Source organism: Phalaenopsis equestris, unplaced genomic scaffold (assembly GCF_001263595.1).
Source record: "Phalaenopsis equestris unplaced genomic scaffold, ASM126359v1 Scaffold208657, whole genome shotgun sequence".
NCBI lineage: Eukaryota > Viridiplantae > Streptophyta > Magnoliopsida > Asparagales > Orchidaceae > Phalaenopsis > Phalaenopsis equestris.
In genome coordinates this window covers 39,644-63,013 of record NW_018227894.1, presented here as the reverse complement: position 1 = coordinate 63,013, position 23,370 = coordinate 39,644, and the positions used below count along the sequence as shown (strand labels likewise).

General features: G+C 33.8%; 1 protein-coding gene across 3 annotated transcripts in view; it reads left to right on the top strand.

Annotated features, from left to right (window-relative positions):
* LOC110036569 (alkylated DNA repair protein alkB homolog 8) overlaps positions 1 to 23,370 on the top strand; it is a 32,052-nt gene that overhangs the window by 6,180 nt on the left and 2,502 nt on the right. Inside the window, exons 2-3 of one of the 3 annotated variants that reach the window (XM_020741043.1) lie at positions 4,160 to 4,262; positions 4,373 to 5,342. In XM_020741043.1, coding sequence (XP_020596702.1) covers positions 4,184 to 4,262; positions 4,373 to 5,342 — 1,049 coding nt within the window. In that variant the 5' untranslated portion in view covers positions 4,160 to 4,183. Of the gene's footprint in view, positions 1 to 4,159; positions 4,263 to 4,355; positions 5,343 to 23,370 lie in introns of those variants that run through there. The other 2 variants (XM_020741045.1, XM_020741044.1) reach the window with 2 other exon arrangements.

Sequence of the window (23,370 nt, the reverse complement as noted above, 5' to 3'; positions counted from 1 at the left end):
TCAATGGGCTATCAAGGTCACTGCCCATGACATGGAATATTCAGTTCATTGATCGAAGGCTTCGTCGATGATTCTAGTTCAATTTTTTGTCATGAGGTCAGTGCTGGTTGTCTAGATCCACCTAGGGCTTAGCAAATTGTTGTATTAACCCAAAAGCATTATCTTATGATCATGGTTTAATCATTTGTAAATATGAAAAAAATTTAATAAGGACTTAAACACCTCTTATGAATAATTTAAATAGTCGCTCATTTTTTTTAAATATTTAGACAAATTTTTGTCTCATCAATGAATGTTGTAGTTATGTCGATGAACAAATTACACATGATTGTCACCAACATGGACGAGACACCTACTTACAACCTTGTCAGTTCATTTAGTAGTTTCTTGTAATTGCATTGATTGTTGTTGGTCCATTATCACTGAATTGGACTTGCATTGCTACTGCCCCCAAGTCCACCATAGCTCCCATCCTCTTTATTGACTGCATCCACTATTGCTAATCTTGTCATTGTTTTTTTTGCCTTGAAGTGTTTTCTTGTGTGTTAATGCAAGCCACCTTAGCTTTTTAATTGAGGGCTTAAGTCTCAATCAAGAGATCATGGGTTCAGGCTTTTACACATATGCTGTGCATGTTTTTGCAATTAAAGAACATTAAAACTACTATTGTTGGGTTCCAATCCCTAAATGAGAAAAATGGAGGGTTGTCTTAGGTAGTCGGCAACCAACTAAATTTTTTGTCAAAAATATCATCACTTGAATGTCTTAAATCATTATGTAAATGTTTGGGTGTCCCTAGAATTAACGGGCTGCATGACTTGAATACAATGAAAAGTGTGTAAGAGCTGCTACACCAACGCCTGAGTGTAATGTTAAATAAGCAAGAACTCACACATTATGGATGGATGTGAGGAAAAAAGTTAATCTTTGAAACTAATATTAGGATAAAATCATGGAATATAGACACTCTCACAAGTAAAATAATGGAATTAATAATAAGAAGAAAATATCTTTTGCATTCAAGAAAGTAATTGGGTTAGAGAAAATGTAAAGTCATTGATAGCTTACAGGTAGAAGTCACACTAGAAATTATGTGTGTAATTATAGATAAGAGTTTGAAAGATAATGTTGTAAAAATTAATATAATTGGAGATAAAATTATGACCCTAAAGATTGTTATTGATACTACAATTTTTAATTTTACAATTGCTTATGTTCCTCAAGTAGGTTTAGATATATGTTAAACTTTTTTTTTGGAATATCTATAAGAATTTATATAAATGATACATTTATAAAGAATAATTTTTATTGGAGGAAAGTTAAATTGACATGTTGTTAGAGTGATATAAAATTTTAGAAATATTTGTGGTGGCTACAGTTTTGCAGTTATTGATGAAAAATGTAGAACCATATTAAATTTCACTTTAGTTTATGATTTTGTTATTGCTAGTATTTTATTTAAGAAAAAATATGAACATATTATTACTTATAAAAATAGATTAAGTAAAACATAAATTGATTATTTTCTTATGATAAAAGAGACCGTCGAGAATGTAAAGACTGTAAGGTCATCCTAAGTGAAAATTTAGATACTCAACATCGATTATTTGTTTTGAACTTTAAGATGAGGAGTTCGAAGATGAAAACATATAATGAAGTATTACTATAGAATTAGATGAGAATACCTGAAAGACAAAAAAAAATTACCTTTATGAGTGAACTTCAAGATTTTAAGTGTTAGGATATTTATGAAGAAGTTAATTCTATGTCTGATAAAGTGACAAATACTATTAAATAAGTGGCAAAAGATGTACTTGGAGAATAAAAAAAAAATTATAAACAAAAATAGTTGGCAATGGAATAATAATATGCAAGAAAAAAATAAAATATAAGAAGTTTTGTTATAAAAAATATTTCAGATGTAAAACTTAGAGAACTAGGAATAATATAAGGTGACACATAGAGAGTCTAAGAGAACAACTTGTAATGCTAAAATTTCTACTTTTAGTGATCTTTATAATGAATTTGAGATACTGAAAAAGGTGAAAGATATATGTATAAATTAGCTAAATAAAGAAAAAATAAAAGTAAAGATTTAATTCAAGTAATGCATATAAAAGATAAAAATAGAAAATGCATTTCTTAGTGTAAGATATTTAACATATATTGGTAAGATATTTTAATAAAATTTTTAATAAAATTTTTGGAAGTAAAATTGACTTTAGTGATCTTAATATCGTTAATAGTTATTTTTTTTTTATTTTCACCCTCGCATTAGTAAAAAGGAAGTTGAGGAGGCTTTAAAGAAAAATAAGGTAGAAAATCAGTAGAAATTTAGGAATTTTTGGAATTTTTTGGCTTTCTAAATTTTTTAATATTATTTTAAAACCTAAAAAGATGCTCAGGTAGTGGAGGAAGAATATTTTGGTCTCCATTTTTAAGAATAAAGGGGATGTACAGGGAGGGTATGCAAGTTATAAAGAAATTAAGTTAATTTGCCATACATTAAATAATGAGAAAGTAATTAAATATAAGTTAAGATGTGATATAAAGATTTCCCATAATCAGCTTGGATTTATGTCAGACAAGTCTACTATGGAAGCTATACATTATTGAGAAGTTTGATGCAGAAGTACAGAGAGAGTAGGGATGATCTATATATGATTTTTATTGATTTATTAGAAAAACTTACAATAAGGTTCCAAGAGAAGTTCTTTGAAGAGTTCTATAAAAGAAAGTAGTTAATATTACTTATATTCAAGTCATTAATGATATGTATATAGAGTTGTTACTTGTGTTCGAACAGAAGGATGATTGAACAAGTACTTTTCTATTTCAGTTAGATTACATTAGGGATCAACTTTAAGCTCATATCTTTTTTGCTTGAGTTATGGATAAATTTATTGGATATTTACATGAGGATGTACCTTGGTGTATGCGTTAGGATGTACCTTGGTGTATGCGTGGTGTATGCGTTTTGCTGATGATGTCCTTCTTGTGGATAAGACTAGAGAAAATGTTCAAGATAAACTTGAATTGCGGAGGTCTATATTAGAGTTTGAATGCTTTCGTTTGAGTAGATCTAAAATGGAGTACATGGAATGTAATTTTTATAATAGTAGATCTAGTGGCATAGTTGTAATATTGGGTAATCAAATCATTAAAAGAAGTGATATAGTTGGCGATGTTATTGGTAGAACTCAAGTTGGATATTTGAAGTGGAGGAATGCATCGGCTTATTGTGTGATAGAAAAGTACCTATTAAACTTAAAAGGAAAATTTTATAAAATGACGGTGAGACCAACAATGCTTTATGGCAAAATGAATATATCTGTGAAATGGTTGGCATGTGATAGAAAATTAAACTAAATTTTGCTGAGATGAGAATGCTTAGGTGGATGAGTGGCTCAACTCTTAGAGATATCTGTGAAAGGGTTGGTGTAGCTCCAGTGACAGACAATATTAGAGAGAGTCGTTCTTTATAATTAACTTTTATTCTTTTCTTTTTATAGGGGCAGTAGCTGTCATTTCAAAATATTATTTACTCTTTATGCATTTTTTACTTTTTAATGAAGACCCAGGGTGAATCTCTAGACTGGGGAAATTAGTTTCATTGTTATGGGGTTTATGAAAGAAAGCAAATATCTCTGCAATATAGAACTGATGTGACCATAGGATTATGCTATTCTGAACAATTGGCTGAAAAAATTACATCCCACCTCTTCTTAACAATATGGAATTTTTGTGATAGTTGGAATCCATTGAAAAATTGTTTTAAGTCCTTTATTGACCAAGATATTGATTTCAATTTCATCTAATAGTTTGCAAGTTATTAGATTGACTTATTTTCTATATTTTAGTTACCGAATCTCATATCAAATAATTTTAATTGAGATATAATTAGTTTTAATCTAATTAATCACACTTATAACATTATCAGGTAAATAATTTACTCATTTCATTTCATTTACTAATAATCAGTTGGCAGATTTAATCAATAATCAAGCATGAATTTACTAATCATTTCCTTGAACTAATAAATTAAATTGTATTACTGATACTAGCATTTGCATAATTATTTAAACATTTGTTATAAATCAACCGTACAAGGTAATATCCACATCTCCCTGATATATGGCTTCTCTTGCTTCTATGGCAGAATCCTCAGAACTATGAAGTTTTGATGCTTCCTTCTATTACAAAGTCTGTAAGATCCATCTTTCATCATCTGGAACAAAACACCTCTCAACATCTTATTCCAGGTATGTAATCAGCTTCCCTAAAATAAACTTTTACTAAAGAAAGCAGCATAAAATCTACTGGCGTTTTCCCCTAGTATCTGACAACAACACCAGGTTCACTGAGAAATCAGTGAAATTTTGCAGCATGGTTTCTTCCACCATTGTGGAAGTTACAAAACAGCAAGAATCCGTTTCGGCTAATGTGGGCAGTCGTTGCTCGGCAAATGTCGGTGCCACTCCAGATATCGAAAAAAAATATGTGCACCATGTTTATAATGACATTGCTCAGCATTTTAGCGCTACTAGATTCGCTAAATGGCCTAAAGTTGCCAGATTTTTGAATTCCTTGAGTCCTGGTTCTGTCATCTTGGATGTTGGTTGTGGAAATGGCAAGTATCTGGGCTTCAATCCGAACTGCTTTTACATAGGTTGTGATATCAGCCCACCTCTGATCAATATATGTGCAAGGAATGGTCATGAAGTTTTGGTTGCTGATGCGGTTAATCTACCTTATATAACTAATTTTGGCGATGTTGCTATTTCTATTGCCGTTCTTCATCATCTCAGCACAGAAAGTAGGAGGAGGAAGGCTATAGAAGAGCTGATTCGAGTGGTACGAAAAGGTGGAGTTGTTCTAATCACTGTCTGGGCTGTAGAACAGGAGGATGGTTCATTAATTTCAAAGTGGACACCACTTTCTGGGAAGTACAATGAAGGATGGGTAAGCTCTGGCTGTCCTCAAGTGCGTAATTCTGCCACACAGATGCTAGAACAGATTCCAGAGACAAATGAAGGTTGTAGAACAGAGAGATCCAAATATCATTTCACTGGTCCAGGAGATGGTGAAACTGGTAGAAAGGACAATATGATGGCTGCTTCTTTTTGTAATGTAGTAAATGAGCCTGCCATTGCTTCTAGTAATTGTAAAGCTGATATTAATCAGGAATACTTTGTTCCTTGGCATTTGCCATATCATCGTGCTGAAGTTAATGGCGCTTCGACTGCAGCAATTGCACATGGATTGGCAAAGAAAGATGATCGGAAGGGAGCTGTGGTTTATAATCGCTATTATCATATATTTGCTGAAGGTGAACTTCAAAGGTATGTTGGTCTTCTTGTTTGAAGATGTTGACCTCTGTGATCATCAATTTTATGTCTTTTATTTTTTTAATTTTTTTAGCTTAGAGCTATATTCAAATTAGTATCAATTCCCATCTATGTGGTAGTCTTTCTAATTGATTTACTTATGAATTAGACGTCTCTTATGATAATTAACTGCTTTCCATATTTCTATCTACTTAATATATTGATTTCTCACTTATGCTAGTAACATTTTATTCATTTGCATACATACCACACAATTATTATTTGATTACATATCTAGCACCTAAATTTTTAAATTTATAAACACATTATTCAAATCTTTAATATCATGTGAAAAATATCACTATAACTAACTTTTTGAAAGTGAAACACATCCTTTCATGCACAACTTTTTGACAACATATATATTATGAAAGAATATAAGAAATTTTGAGAGGTTAGGAAATATACAAGAATTGTGGTTTGCATATAATTTCTCATATAAGATTTTGTTTAAACTCTTTTGTGAATTTTCACGTGTTTCCTTCTATTTTTGAGTTTGCCAATGTTGTACTTGCACGACTGAACAAACTATGACTTAGGGTCTGTCTGGGATAGCTGTTGATTATTTATAATCTGCTGATAAACAGATTATTCTGATACTCTGATATTCTGCAGATTATCAGAATAAATTGGCTTGTTGTTTGAGGCAGCTTATTCAGAACAACTTACTTGGAGCTGTTGTTGAACAAATGACCATTCTGCCTCTGTTTGGTTAAGCAGTTTGCAACAGAACTGTTTATGGAAAATAATAGATAAAAAATATGTCTCAAACTATTACAGTTCAGTTACAAAAATTAAAATACATTGTTCATCATTTCATGAGTATCAAAACAAATAAAATAAGAAGAAATACAATTACAATTACAATTACAATTACAAGTAAAAAAATTAAAATGTTCAATTTAAAATTCTGACGTCATCTGTCCTCAGCGGCACGGTCCTCTTGGGAAATCATCGTAACACGATCACTGTCGGCATGGGAGCATGTCGGAATGTCGGCCTAACAGAAGAAATCGCATCTTGTTGAAACACCACTCTGACAACCGTAGAACTGTCTCCCACTGCTATGAGGTTGGTGTGACGTGAGTAAGGGAGCCGGTAGTCCGCAGTAACACAACACAACTTGGGAGGTCCTTCAAATCCTAGAGCTTATGCTGCTACTGAGATAAAACAACCAAAATTTGGTATCTGGTGTCTGGATAGGGCTTCAGGTAGCTCCTTAGCATCAGATATCCAACATCAACCAAATAATACTTTACTGTTATGAAAGCCAATATTAATGAAAAATAATACATGTAATTTGTAGGTTTAAGTGAGATGAACAAACCTGAAGGTGGGTGAGGGAAACAGTGTTCTATTCCTAGTTGCATGAGAAAAAAGATGACTGTCATGTGCACTTTCTTTCCATCCCGCCATTACAAATGTGAAGCATATATTGAAGTCACACACTGCCATGACATTTTGGGTAGTTGTACCACTTTGACCAATGTACGCGATCTTTTTTTGGCTTGGTAGTCGGGCATCCACATGCATACCATCAATTGCTCCAATGCAGTTCTGTTACTCATATGTAGCAATTCAATAGGTTATGAAGCTAACATAACAAACTAATAAAACTTACTTTGAAATACGATATGTAACGGGATCATTTGCAATTTGTTCAGGAATAATTATGAACGATGGATCCGCTGGCTCAATGTTTTCCGCTGCTAAGCTCACAAGTGCTTGTATACCTATGGAGAAGTATCGACTAATTATTTCTGAGAAATATTGAAATTGCTCCATAGCTTCTCTAATTGATTCATTCTATGAGAGAATGTATAATGTTGTAGCCAACACTTCTCTCGTGGTTGTTCTAGAAGAACCTTGGAGGCCGTGGTTTGACATAAGTCGTGTAGTAGATCCATAAAAATGGGCGCAGTCATTCAAAAAATATTGCTGAACCTTATCGGATATCTAGCAAGCATCTCACTTACCCATTTGTCCCCAACATATGAGGACGTCATGCGTGGTAATTGTCTAGTGCTGGAGCGGTAGTATTCCAACAATAATATCGCTATAGTTGCAGCCCCTGCCATTCTTTCACGACATCCTTGCTGTGGATCCTTCTTGAAATTAGAAATGCATTATGATGAAATAATTTATGGAGAAGTGGTGATGGCAAAATAAAATAGTAAAAACATGGAGTACAAAACATCAGAAAATGAATTACATAAATTGTTCAGGAGTACAAAACATCAGAAAATGAGTTACATAAAATGTAATACATCTAGTGACACCTTAATACAAAACAAACTCATTCTTTTACTAAAACATGTAAATATTCAATGCGCAACTCGGGCCGTAGCGCTATGAACATTTGCCTATTAGTAGGGTCCTCAAGTTTTTTAACACATTTTGCCTGAAAGCGCATATCAGCAGCTACTTCTGAATAATATCTAAAATGGCAACGCAATCCCAGATGGTGCTGTCAGGGGGAGGCAGAACTAAAAAAACAGCAATTAGTTGATCAAATGAGCTTTTCACGAAACCATCATTCTCTTTCTTCCTTCTGCCAAGCCTGGGCCTTTTGGACATGGAACTGGACTCTTTCATCTCCTTTTGGTTAATACTAGGTCTTTTTTCATCAGCTATAACTTGTTGAAGTAGCAAGTCATCTGGTATTCCTATAAATCCCAACTCACTTGGGTTGAATGCATGCTTTCCAGTCGCGACAACCCCCTTAAACATTATGCTTAAACATTATGTCTAACATTATGTCTAGTTTTTCCTCGAACTCTGGCTCAATTTCGCACTGCCTATATTTTTTGGCTGTTGGCATGACCTGCATATTGAATGGAATTAAAGGGGTTTCAAAATTAACCAAAAAATACTGAAATTAACAAAATAAGATTGTATTTATTACCTCCAATCTTTCAGCCCACCATTCATCTGAAGTATCGACTGTTCGCTTAACGGGATGCTAACCCAATCCTATGGATCCACATTTGAGCTCCTTCTAAATTTTTCATTCTTTCTTCAACTGTTTCCATTTATTTTTAAATTTGAGCCTGTCGTAATCTCTCCCTGTCAATTATTTGAACCTTCTAGCAATATTTTGCCAACATTCTTTATTGAAACACGTGGTTGACCTATTTCCCAGTTCTATTTTTTTAATACATAGATCGCAAAAAATATTTGTTACTTTATCCCACATAGCAGACAGTCCCCCTTCAGCAGCCTTAGACATGTTGGAACTGTAAATGAAGTATAAAATTATTGAAAAAAAAAATGTCACAAAAGAATTATATGGTTCGGTCAAAGATCTGCATGCACAATAAACATCGAACACGTTTTATTATGTAATTGTGTAAAGTTACATAGTTATGAATCTCAAAGGAGACCCCTATACAATCAGTTTTTCATATGTATCCTCCCTTTTCATATTTACCTCAACTAACAAATAAAAGTAGCTCAACTTAAACCAATGTCGAGCATATTCATTTTTGATTTCACTGCATTCAATGAAAGAGATATTTATGAAGCTATTAGAGGCTTCATCCTGTTTTTGTACCAAAAAGAAATGTTGCCAAATTACTGCCCTATAGTTTCCAGCCATACGTTCATTTCCAGCTGCTGGAAACAGGTATGAAGTATAGAGCTCTACAAATTTTTGAACTGATGCAAACATGTTAATTGCTGGAAACAGATAAATGAATCCAATGGATGAATGTTACGAATGAACAACAACAGATGATTGAATCCAACAGATGAACTGTTGCAGCTAATATCTAAACAGAAATTGCAACTGCAGCTAAAAGGTGCAGCCAATCAATCTGCAGCTAATAACATTACCAAAATAACCAAACTACAGCTAAGCAGAAGTTGCATCACAGAAAGTGCTGCACATTCCATCACATAAGCTGCAGCTAAACAGAAATTACAGCTAATAACATTACCAATATGCCTAAAACCTGCAACAAATTCCATCAAAAAAGCTGCAGTTTAATAGAAATTGCAGCCAATAGCATTACCAATTTGTAGTAGTTTCCTAAAAACTGCACTAAAATCCAATATTGAAACTGCAGCTAGCAAATCCCCATTTATTGAAACTGCAGCTAACAAAAGCTAACAATGATATCAAATAAACTGCAGCTAACGGAATTGATTCATTCGAAAGATCGTGGAAGAGCAATTACCACAACAACTGCTCAACACAATTAAGCCTAAACAAACATTAAAAAGTGAGTGCAATATAAATTTTAACTAATAAAAAAACACAAAAACAACCCAATTCATATGCCTCATAATATGAGTAATTTATCCATACATTCCCACATTATTTATCTGTAGAAAAATGCCTACACATCCATTTTGGATAAAACTACAACTAGTAAGACATATAACCTCTAATAATCAGGGGCTAATTCTTCAAGTTCAGGCCCTCAAAAACCTGAATAACAAGCATATTGGACAATTTCAATGCATAGCACAAATTTTATACTGATGCATCTATCATTGATACTGATGCATCTATCATTGCTAAAAATTCAATCTCCTCACAAAAGTTTAGAAAGCAGGAAAAAATGACAATCCAACGGAGCTGTGGTAACTTTCTAGTAGGCTAATGAATTCAGCTGCCACAAAAAACCACTGAACAAAAAAACAACTGTTCTTTAGACTTTCAGTTTTGTTCTTCTGGTTGGACACCAAAATTCCAGACATAACCTTATTATATTTGACATTAAATGCTCATAACAGCAAAAATTTGGATAAACGACGCCGATGTATTCTTTCAGACCAATATAAATAGTGAAGTTTAGATGTTAAAAACATAAATATATCATGGAAACAACAGTTATCCTCATTTAAGCCCTCACAGGCACGTGCTATCCAATCTGCTTCATCGCCATTACAGTATACATCATTAATGCAGTTTCTATCTTTGTGGAAATTCCAAGTTCTGTACGGTGATTGCCCATTATATTTTGTCTAAATAAAGAGAGTATAAAATGTGTTCTGTATGTAAATGCACCATTATAAAGAGCATAGGAATTGAAATGTAACTGCATGTTCCCTATTTTTCATTTCAACCAATCCAGGGAAATGAAAATATTCCCAAGCAATTCCTGCATTCCAACATTTCCCCATCATTCCAAGCAGAAAATTGATCCATAGCATTCCAACGTTTCAATATTGTAATGGTAAAAATTCCCAAACATGAAATTTTGATCAACGGAACAGGATCATAAGTATGTCACAATAAAAGCTTATTTTTTTTTTCAAATTCCCACATCATATGAGTAATTCAAGCATTTTGAAGCTAAAAATTCCAACAGTTCATTTCTAACGACCACAGGAACAGGAAGGGTCGAATACGTACTCGCGGGAAAGAATGAGAGGGATATCGGGTAGGGCAAGAGTATGAGATCAAAATTATATTCCTCATATGCGCCGATCTCTCCATCAGTGAAGGAGCATAGCCTCGAAAGGGCGAGGGAGAGCTGGGAAGGGCACCACAGAAATTCTTACCCTAAACGCGAAAAGTATACGCGGGACGCTGCTCTAGGCCGGATTGCGGAGGTATTAAGGAAATCACGATATTAAAATGGAGCGGCACGAAAACATCCAACCGAACGTGCTATTCAAACGGGACGACGACATTTTCAAAATGCCGCCGCACCTTATAAGTTGCCTCCAACGGGCGAGAGTGTTAGGTCAAAAATATATACCTCATATGCGCCGATCTCTCCGTCAGTGAAGGAGCAGAGCCTCGAAAGGGCGAGGGAGAGCTGGGAAGGGCACTATAAAAAGTCTTACCCTAAACGTGAAAAGTATACGCGGGACGCTGCTCTAGGCCGGATTGCGGAGGTATTAAGGAAATTGCGATTTTAAAATGGAGCGGCACGAAAATGTCCAACCGAACGCGCTATTCAAACGGGACGCCGCACCTTATAAGCTGCCCCAAACGGGCCCTTAATCTTTTATCAACAAATTTTTGAGGCGAAAAAATTCTAAGTTAATTTGCCTTTGCTGATTTTTTAGGATATCTAGAGCTGTATTCATCCATTGGATATGACTACCATTTACCATCTTGGTAGTTTCATATATGAGACTGCAATGGCTTAAGTCGCTCTTTTGTATAAGGAAGTATTTAGCTTATTCTAATTGAATGTAATTTATTACAGTAATCATTGAACTTGCATGAATAGAATATATTTGCAATAGCACGCATACACAGTTGTAGACCCTTGATCCTCTTCTAGTTCCCTTTATGGGCGATAATGAGTTGACATAGGTCGAGCACACTATTCTATCTGAGTCAAATCTCTTAGGTCAACTAGAGGTGTAATGGAGAAGGATGAGAAAAATAAGAAGTCAGTCTTATCAAATCGTCACTAAATAAACACTTGCATTTCAATTCATCAAACATTTATTGACATAAATATAAATAAGGAAGCATGTATAGTTACCCCTTAAATAAAATACATTGCTTCTATAAATCATTTAATATAAAACATACTTACCCCAAAAGTTTTCTATAATCACTCAAAATTTAACATTCAAAATCTAAAAAAAAATCAAACAAGTGGCTAATGATTCACTTTCTCATTACCTTTTACTAATATATGGTGAGTTGTACATTTATTGAGATAAATAATGCTAAAATAAGATTCATGCATATAAGAGAAGATATGTTCATGTTTGTCGGGGACTAACTTTAGTTACGTCAACATTAGTGAATGAATACACTTTAACACTCAAATAGTAAAAGAAAATATGCTTATAAATAATGCTATACATGAACCAATGCACTTAGTGAACAACTCGAACTCGACTCAATTAATATTGATCATGTTTGTTCAAAGTTTGAATAGTTTTTAAAAAACATTTAAGTTTAAATGAACTAAATCTAAACACTGTACAACTGATTAAGCCCGAGGAAAATTTATATTATATATGATCTTGTTGAATCCTTTTAAGACGTCAAGTCTCGCGTTGTCGGAAGTTCACACAACCCGGGAGAGATCTGTGTGAGGATGGTGGAAGAAGATTGATATGCTCTTCAGTGTTGAATGTGTTGAGTTTTTTATCCTCTTTCGGTGGTGCAGAGAAGATCTGATGAGAAGCCTGGTGCAAGGAATGTTCCATGAGAGTCTAGACATAGGAGCCCTCGATAAAGGCCTGAAGAGTCGATCCTCCATAGTCCCTTCTTTCCCCCATATAGATGTTCAAGAAAACATAAAGATACAAACTACGTTTTACAAAATTTGTCCACGATGCCTTGATGAAAAAACCGCAACATGTATGTCAGAAGGCTTGTAAAGAAGGATGTGGTATTTGTTCATCAATAACTTCGGTCTTGAATTCGATGTTTGATAGTCTCGAGGATCATTGAGGAGGTGAGTTAGGCTATTGAATCCGATTGGTCAATTTGTCAGAAGGAACATGCAGACTAGATCAACGAGCTAATTTGCCATGTCAGTCCGGTAGGTCAGCTCGGCAGCTTGTGCAAGTTAGATGAAATGTCTATAAATAGGGTTGGCAGTTGACCTTAGCTAGTCACACTATTGTTAGTCGTGTCTTCTGGATAATTTGGCTAATTAGGCCCACGAGGTCTGTTAGACGCGAGCTTTGGCCCATAAAGGTTGATTTTTGGTGTACATATCTATTATTTAAATAAAATTTAAATTAGTTATATATCTAATAATAATATATTATTATTTAATGTCCTCCCAAGGATCTAAAAAATCCTTTAATGGGCGATCTTTAAGTTTAAATGAACTAAATCTAAACATGGTGCAACTGATTAAGTGCTCTTTAGTGGTGTTATTCTTGGATTTCTATCTGGTGGTGTTATCGTTGGTTGTATCCCGTGTCATGGTGGTGATATTCTCAGCTTTACTTTCAAGGCTCGCTGCATATTGGCTGCTGGTGTTATTCGTTGTGGTATTCCGTGTTTTGGATGTGTTATGGTTGGTTGTATCGGTACTCTGTCTGGTGGTGTTATCTTTGGTTGTATCCCGCGTTCTGTTGGTTTTATCGTTAGTGGTATTCCAGAGTTTGGTGGAGTTATCCTTGACCGTTTGTCTGCTGGTGTTATTCCGCGCGTTTGTGGTGTTATCGTTGGTTGTATCCCGTGCTTTGATGGTATTCCGCATTTTGGTGCTTTTGGCTTACTTCCTCGTGTTATTGATTGTTGTATCCCATTTTTTGGCGGTGTTATTCTTGCCTTATCGTCTGGCGACATTACTCCGCATTTTGGTGGTGTCTTTATCGCGTTGATCCCGTTGTACGATGGTGTTATTAATGGTGGTATCCTCTATTCTTTTGGTCTTATTGAAGGATTTACAACCCGTGCTCTCTGCAAATTGCTTGGAGTTGCTCTCCCATGGTCGGGTGGTTTTATTGATGGTTGTATCCCGAGTTTTGGTGATGTTATCCACGACTTATGTTCGATTTCTTTGCTGAGGCTGATGCTCTACAATTGCGGAAAATTGTTTGATGGATTTATATTTACTGCATCCTTTTTTTTGAAACATTGCCTTAAATTGCTTTGTTTTTTCATTGATTACCTTTATTGCATATCTAACTTTACTTTTGAGTTTTTGGGTATACATGTAACTAAATTTTGGAGGTTCTCGTGTGTGTTGTATATTGAATGGAGGACCCATAGGGGCATTATTGCATTTTTTCCTTTTTAAAGTGGGATCCTCAATTCCTTTTCTTTTGTACACTCTTTTCTCATTATATAATATTGTAGGTTTTTGGGAGGGAAAGCATAATTATTCCTTTTCAAATCCATAGGAAACGATTACAAGATAAATCAAAGGGATATCTCTCATATTAGAAAAATAACAAAATCAACCATATTTCCCGATTATAAAATAAAAAAAATAATGAATATAACATACTAATAATTCTAAATTCTAAAATTAAAAATATTAAAATCGAAGATACTAAAGTTAAAATCTTTCTAAAATACCAACGCCCCTCCTCAAGTTAGAGCATAGATATCTATCATGCCCAACTTGCTTACAAAGAGCTCAAAATTAGGCCTAAGTAGTCCTTTGGTGAAGATATCTGCTATTTGTTGAGTTGTAGGGGTAAAATTCATGCAAATAGCTCCACACTCAATCTTCTCTGTTATGAAGTGCCTTTCAATCTTCATATACTTTTTGCGATCATGATGCATTGAATTTTTTGCAATGTTTATGGTTGATTGATTGTCATTGTATAAATTTATTGGCATGCTTATCGGGATGTATATGTGTTCAAGAATTCTTCACCCATAACATCTCCCATACTCCATTAGGCATAGCCTTATATTCTACCTCAGCACTACTCGTTGCAACCACATTGTGTTTCTTACTTCGCAATGTAACCCTACACATAGGTGCGGTATCTAGATGTTGATTTCTTGTCAATAATTGAGCCTCTGCCTAATCTACATTAGTCTACGCCTCTATGTTATTTTGTTTGGCCTTCTAAAAGATTAAGCCTTTAATGTATCTTTTAGATATTTGAGAATTTAATTTACTGCTTCAAAGTGTTTCTTATAGGGTGAATGCATAAATTGGTTTACTAAATTCACGACAAAGACAATATTTGGTTTTTTATGTGATAAGTATATTAATTTCTCCACTAATTTTTGATACCTAACTGCATTCGCTGATCAAATTCCTTCCCATCTTTTAGTTTCTAATTTGGATCAATTGGGGTATCTGCAGGTCTACACCCACCCTTCCTATTTTTTTGAGAGGAATAAGAACCTACTTCTATTGGGAAACAATAATACATTTCTTCGATCGAGTATTCTCCATGCGAAGAAAATATCTCAGAGATCGAAAGTCATTGGTTTTAAAAACAGATGATAACAAAATCTTTAAATGGTTAATCTCATATACATCATTTCCGGTGAGAATAATATCATGCACATACACTATCAACATGGCTATCTTCTTATCATTTGAAAATCTAAAGAATATTGTTTGATCTCCTTGCCCTTAAATATATCTCCGATCTTTAACAAATAGTATAAATTTATCAAACTATGCTCTCAGTGACTGCTTTAACCAGTACAAGGATTTTTTATTTTGTTATATTGAACATGGGCTAAGACGTGATACAAAGATTTCTTTTAATCAGTTTGGATTTATGCCAAGCAAGTTTACTATGAAAGCTATACATTTATTGAAAGGTTTGATAGATAAATACAGAAAGAGTAAGGAGGATCTACATATGATTTTTTTTATTTCAAAAAAAAACTTACAATAAGGTTCCAAAAAAAGTTCTTTGTGGAGAGTTCTAGAAAAGGAAGGTTTTTATCTGAATTATATTTTAAGTCATTAAAGATGTGTATACTAGAGTTGTTACTTTTGTTCGAACTGGAGGATTGAATAAGTATTTTTTTTATTTCAGTTGGATTACATCAAGGATTAGCTTTAAGCCTATACCTTTTTGCTTTAGATATTGATGCTCTTATTGGACATATACATGAGGATGTACTTTAGTGTATGGTTTTCGCCGATGATATTCTTCTTGTGGATAAGACTACAGGAGTTCAAGAAAAACATGAATTATGGAGATCTACATTAGAATCTAAAGCCCTTCATTTGAGTATCTAAAACTAAATACATAGAATGTAATTTTAATAGTAGTAGCTCTAGTGGCAAAGTTATAATTACGGGTGATCAAATCATTAAAATGTATGAATGGTTTAGATATCACAGTTATATTATTCAAAGTGATGGTGATATGAATGAGGATGTTATTAGTATAATTCGGGTTGGTTGGTTTAAGTGGAGGAATCCTTCAAGCCTATTCTGTGATAGAAAAGTACCACTTAGACTTAAAGGAAAAATTTATAAGACGGTGGTGAGACCTGCAATGCTTTATGGGTGATCAAATCATTAAAATGTGTGAATGTTTTAGATATCACGGGTATATTGTTTAAAGTGATGGTGATATGAATGGGGATGTTATTAGTATAATTCAGGTTGGTTGGTTGAAGTGGAGGAATCCTTCAGGCCTATTTTGTGATAGAAAAATACCGCTTAAACTTAACGCTTAAACTTAAAGGAAAATTTATAAAGGAAAATTTAATAAGATGGTGGTGAAACCTGCAATGCTTTATGACGCAAGATGTTTTTTTTTTAAGAGAAAAAAAAAACAAAGTTAAGTGTCGCTGAGATGAGAATGCGTAGGTGGATGAGTGACTTGACCCTTAAGAGACAAATTGCGAAACGAATCTATCCGTGAACGGTTTGGTGAAACTTTAGTTGCAGACAAGATTAGAGAGAGTAGTCTTAGATGGTTTGGCCGCATTAATTGTGGACCATCTGATGATTCCATTAAGAGAGCAGATGTTTTAGATCCAAACTTGTGTCAAGAAAGGCAGAGGTAGACCTAAAAAGACTTAAGCATATTGTATAAAAAATGAGCTTAATCTATTAGAATTAGGTAAAAATATGACTCTCAATTAAACATAATGGAGAAAAAGGATTCACGTAGCCCGACCCCACTTAGTGGGATAAAGGCTTGTTAATGTTGTATATCTTTGTGCCAAATTTCTCACTAAATTCTGAAAGTACAAATATACACACTTCTTTCTCCAATTCCTCATTGAGGAAGGCATTCTGTATATTCACTTGTTGTTGGGGTCAATGAAGATTAGCTACAAATGACAGGAAAGCCCTTATAGAGTTTAGTTTTGCGATTGGGGCAAATGTCTCTAAATAATTTATGCCATAGGTCTGAGTGAACCTTTGACAACCAATCGAGCCTTGTATCATTCTTGAGAGCCATCAGAATTATATTTGATTGCAAACAACCATTTGCACCCGATAGTTATCTTCATCCTTCTACTTACATGGATAAATCAATTCCCATGTGCCATTTTTTTTCCGAGTTTACATCTCTTCTAAGATAACCTTCTTACATTTAAGGATTTTCAAAGCATTTTGCACATCATTAGGAATCTCCATACATGACAATTGTGAGGTAAAAGCATGGAAAGTTGGTGAGAGATATTAATACTACAATGGATGTTGGGCGTAGGACCTTTCTCTAATGAGAATGCTACTCAATGTGCTTAGGATTTGAATCAGGCTCAAATTCAAGACTAAAAGACTCAAAACTGAAGATAAATTGGACTGAACATGGGGTATAGGATTAATGAGGGCATAAGCTGTCGAGTTCGCAGATTTTGGGCTGGCAAAGGATTTAATAGACCCTTTCTTTTGAGTTATCATCTGCTACGAGTAGAAAATATCAAATGGTACCACTATATATTTTTTTTTTCTTCTTTGTTATGACATCATGAGGTGACATTATAAAAACTTCAAAATCTAACTATTTAACATACTCCCTTAAGGTTTTTAGGCTGAACAATCAATGTTGACGAGATGCTATTTTGAGAACTTTGGATTTGAAGAAAAGTATGAAACTCAATAGAAATTTTTTTTTTGTTTCCTCCCTTGAAGATGAGGTGAAAAAAGAGGGTTGTAATTCAAAATAAATGACACCCATTGTAACAAATATTTTTCTAGAATTTGGATCAAAACATTTATACTTTTTTTGGCTAGAAATATAACATCAAACACATTTTTTGTTGGCTCGATATTCAAGTTTTCCTTGATTATGAATGTGAACTGAAACAGTACACTCAAATATCCTTAAAAGGTAGAGAAGATGAGAGCCTGTTCTTTGAAATTTTTTTTAAATATTTAAAGGTGTTTCGAAGTTTAAAACCTTCTTGAGTGTTTTATTTAAGAGATTTAACAGTAAGAATGACTTCATCCCAAAGATATTTTGGCATCTAATATTTAAATATAATGTCCGAGCTACCCCCAATAATTGCTTATTTTTCTTTTCAGTCACATCATTTTGTTGTAGTGTTGACACAAAATGTTTGATGAATTATTTTTTTTTTCCAAGAAAATTTGCCCAATATATTTTTGAAATACTCTTGGACATTATCACTTCATAATATTTGAATTGTTTTTTGAAATTGTGCGTACCATGGTGTAAAAAATTTAAAACAAATTTTCCACTTTAATTTTTTTTTTCATTAAATAAATCCAACTCAGCTAGTGTAAAATTGGTCTAAAAAATCATGATATGAAAATTTTGTACTGTTTTATCATCACAAACCATTTTTTCTTTGAATTTGTAAGGTTTTTATATTAACTTTATGTATCACTATGAATTAGAATAATTTGTATAGTTTGCTTTTATATTTGTGGAGGAAACGATGCGCGATGATATTTAACAAACTGATAAACTTAATATTGAAACAAAGATAAATTTTTAGTTTGAAATAATTTGGCAAACAAATATTTTAAATGTTAAAATTTAGGATGACCTAAACTATAATGTCATAATTTAATATCATTGTCTTTAGAAACAATAACATAATTTAAATCAGTCTTTTGATATTGTCTATTCGAGTCAAATCCATCGTCAAAACAATCGAGTTCATTTTTTCTTTAGCACTGCCAATCATCCTCCCCATGGTGATTTCTTGAAACTAACAATACAACAACAACAAAGCCTTAATTCCAACATGAATCCTTTTTCTCCATTGCGTCCTATTTAGTGTCATATTTTCATTTAGTTCAAAAAAATTAAGATAATTTTTTATACAACAAGCCCAAGTTTTCTTAGGTCTACCTCTGCCTTTCTTAACAATAAAAATAAAAATTAGCTTGACATTGATGACTAATAGTAATTTTGTTAATGGACATTAAGTTATACGATAGATTAAGGACATAGAGAATATCATAAATGGTTAATAACGATGAGAGTTTGATAGTTCCTATCTCGACAGCTACCGAGAGGGAACCATCAACAATTTTAACTTGTTTATTTCCTACATAAGGTCTATAGGAGAAAAAGAATTCAGACCAATCAGTCATGTGATCAGTTGCCCCATAATTAATTATCCAAGTATGAGAAAAAGTACAAGGAGCAAGATAGAGTCGGAAAATTTTAGAAATTGAAATACTTTATACAAGTGCTTTTAATTGCTCTTTGATGAAATGGACTACATTCAAATTAGCAGGAGGCTCCAAGGTTTATTCAACTGTGGCTTGATAAGCCTGACTTTCACATGTAGATTTTGGTTTCTAATTTGCATGTTTATCATGAAGTTTCCAACATGTCTCTTTCGCATGTCATGGTTTTTTGTAATGCTTGTACCATGGTTTTTTACACAATTTCTTATCAGTATCAACTTCTTTTGACCTGAGCCGAGTTCTCCTACTCAATGTTACTTGACAATTAAGTGTTGCACAACATAATTTTTCTTCTCGACTCTTGTCTAATTTCAGAGAAAACTTTTTGAATCGAGTATAGAGGTTTCTTACCGAGGATTCATCCTCGGACTTTGTCTATAAACTTTAATTAAGGCCGAGTAAGAATATGTTGACCTGGTTGTTTTCCTCTCTATTATTGTGGCGAGCATAATCATCAAATTCTTATAAGGGCCCGTTTGGGACAACTTAAAACTGCAGGCGGCGTTTTGAAAACGCCGCCATAGTGTTTGGATTGCTTGTTTCAGATGCATATCTAAAAACTAAATTTAATTTTGTGAAAGATGCGGACTGCAAGATGACCCCCGTGGTCCGCGTTTTTATCGCTTATTTCCTTCAATGCCCCCCTCGTCTTCTCCCTCGCTCACAAGAGATGGAAGTCCAGTTGCTTCGGTAGAGAAGAATCTGAGGGTGGATGCTTCCTTTGGGATCACGCTTGTCGCCGATGCTCTCGTTGTTGACTGCGAGGGGTCCTCGTTTGATCTAATTTCACTTCTGGTGGATTTCTGCTGAAGCTCTTTTTCATTTTCTTTTCTTAATTGATGCAAAGATTATTTCGATTCATGGGGTTTTTGGTTGATTTGAGTTTGGGCTGATGGAGGAAGGGATGGTTGGCGCGAACAGTCTTAGGGATTGTGGGGTGTTGGAAAGCACCGTGAAGAAGCATGTTGAGAAAGGGGGTTTGTATGCCGCGATATGTGCTGTGCCGCCTGTTGTGCTTGGATCCTGGGGTTTGCTCAATGGATTAAAGGTAAGATTTTAACTTATTTTTTAACCATTTTCTTTCAGATGAAAGTGGATGTTGTGGACTTACTGATTTATTTGGGAATGCTGAGTAATAAATCTCAGGCATGTGTCTATTTTATTTGCGTACATACCACACAATTGTCGTTGAATCTATTTTAGCTTCAATCTTCAACTTTGTTTTATTCAATAGTACTTTCTGAGTAGCTTTTTGTGTTTGAATGCTTGAAGAGGATACCATGCTGATGCAATGAGTTGAGGTTCTGAAGATCGTCTAACCATGATCATATTAATACTGTCATGAATTTAAAATTCCAGAAGTAAAGGAATATTTAGCTCAAGGAGAGAGTGGAGCTTGCCAAAATGTTTCAATTGTCAAAAAGCGTGGTTGGATCTTTGATGTGATTGTATGGCAATTAGAGATATGTTTGGCTTGTGTTATTATTCAAAAGATGTGTTTGGCTTTTTGAAGTTAGTTTGAAGAAAAAGTTTGGTGGTTCTTCTCTTTTCTCTCATAATTTTCATTTGTATAGTTGTTAGAATCATATGATCAATTATTCAGATTCTCATGCTTAATAAAAAATTGATGGGAAAATAATGATCATTTATTCGCAAATAACTGCAAATCAGTTATTTTCCAAACGCAGAAACCAAACAGCTTATTCAGAACAGGGGCAGATTGGTCATTTATCCAGAATCAACTGTTTTCCAAACGCACAAACCTAACAACCAGTCAGCTTATCCGGATTAGCTGGTCATCAACAGATTATCAGGATAAACTGCTTATCAACATAAGCTGGTTAAGCTGCAGCTTCCCCAAGCAGAGCCTAAATGTCACCGTATCATTGATCATGCTCTTGCCATATTATTACCAAGTCATTGTAATACATAGTAAAACTGTGATTATTTTGTTTGGATTTTCAAAGTTGAGTTTTCAACTCAAAAATTTGTGAAGAATTCTTCAAACTTAAGTATAGATCTCAAAAGAACTCATAGGTATCTTGAGCAATGAAAAGCAATAGATGAGACCTTCCTTTGATACGTTCAATGGAGTTGATGAACCACACCATAATTAGAGAATTTTTGGATTTTAGTTTTCAATGCTAAGTTTTGAAATTTCTTCGATTAAATACCCATATTTGCCTCTCCAGTTAATCATCAATTTTATTGATTGGACCAACTTGAGATAAGTTGATAAATTCTAGGCAGATATTTGACTGGTACAACAATGAGAGGAGTTGTAGTGTGAGGTGAGATGGTTTTAGAATTATTGGTATTGATCGATGTGATAGTATTTTTTTGAATTCCCGTCATTATTGCTGATTTGTACGACATTCTCAGAATTTGAGAATAGCAGCACGAGTGCAGTGGCTACCTCAAGGGAAAAAGAAGCATGCCTAGCTTAAGATATTGACTTGGCCTGCACAATTTCAACCCAGCTATCGATGCTAGAGGATGGACAAGGAACGAAGATCGAATTGGAGTCTTGAATAAGACGATATTAACTCTCTGAATATCATGATCCAGTCATTGCCTTCTTAACTAGCTTTAATCACAACTGTAATGGTGGGGGTCGGTCATGAAGACGATGGTATTGGCCGAACTCGGGAAGGGCAGGAGCGGAGCGAAGGCTTCTTGCAAGAGCAAAACTCTCAAGTGACCATATTAATGGGATTAGATCGTAGTTTTAAAGGAAAAAGTTAACTCTGATACCACGTCGGTTTTGGGATGGGAAAAATAATTATTCCTCTTCAATTCTATAAGAAATGATTACAAGATAAGTAGATGGAGATGACTTTGACATTAGGAAAATAATAAACCATAACTCTCTATGATAAAAGATGGAAATAAAAATTATAACATACCAGAAATTCTAAATTCTAAAAATAGAAAATACTAAAATAGAAGATACTAAGATTAAAATCTTCCTAAAATTCAAACACTCATGTAACTTATATATTGTCATATTTAATTGATATAAATTAACTAAACTAATTCAAAATTTCATAGCTTGTTAATTAACTCATTACTACTGTCTCAAAAAATGTCATTTTGATATATTTCATTTCATCAAATCCTGGCCTAGTCCACTGTCATAATAATTGCTGATAAAGATTGATCATCCTGACTTCGCACTTCCTGGCCTCTTGATACCAATAGGCTTACTCTAATCTTAATATTAATAGTTGAGAATTCAATCATTTCCCTATCCAAGGTTTATCTCATCAGACTACTGTCTTTCACGGTGCATATCAAGAGTTGCGAATTCAATCGTTTCCTTATCCAAGGTTCATCTATCTCATCAGACTACTGTCTTTAGCTGTCCAGGTTATTAGTATGGTTTTTTACCTATCATAATACCCATGATGCTCTCTTGAGCATTTTTATTTTTGATATTTTTTATATACATTTATTTTTTAATTAGGTGTAACTACAAGATCAATTTAGTAAGATGTACGAGACATTTAATGACAGATAATAACTAATATTTGTAATAAGCATTTCATCTCTGTAAATATGTTGTAAAGCTAGAAGTAACATGTGTCAACTAAATCAAACATGCACGATATATCCGAAGCTCTAAATTTACTTAAAAATACTAGCAAAACTTTAATGCTATAAAAATAACTCCCTATTTTAGCAATTGTAACTCTCAACTGAGTCTTCAGGTCGGTCACAAAGAATTTCTCTTGGTTTTCTTCGTGTTCCTTTCCTTACATAAACAGTCTAACAATAATTAATTTCATTAAATTGCATGAAATGTTAAACTCAATTTAATTTAATACAAATAACTATTTTTTGAAGTTTTGCCTCAAAATCACTCATAAATTTTTATTCCTCTCCCTTATTCTTTTAATTCTCCTACCGTCCTTTGGCCAACAAAAATTATGCTTTCTTTTGTATCAGATGCGGTTTGGAACAATTAGATAGGAATAAGAGGAGTT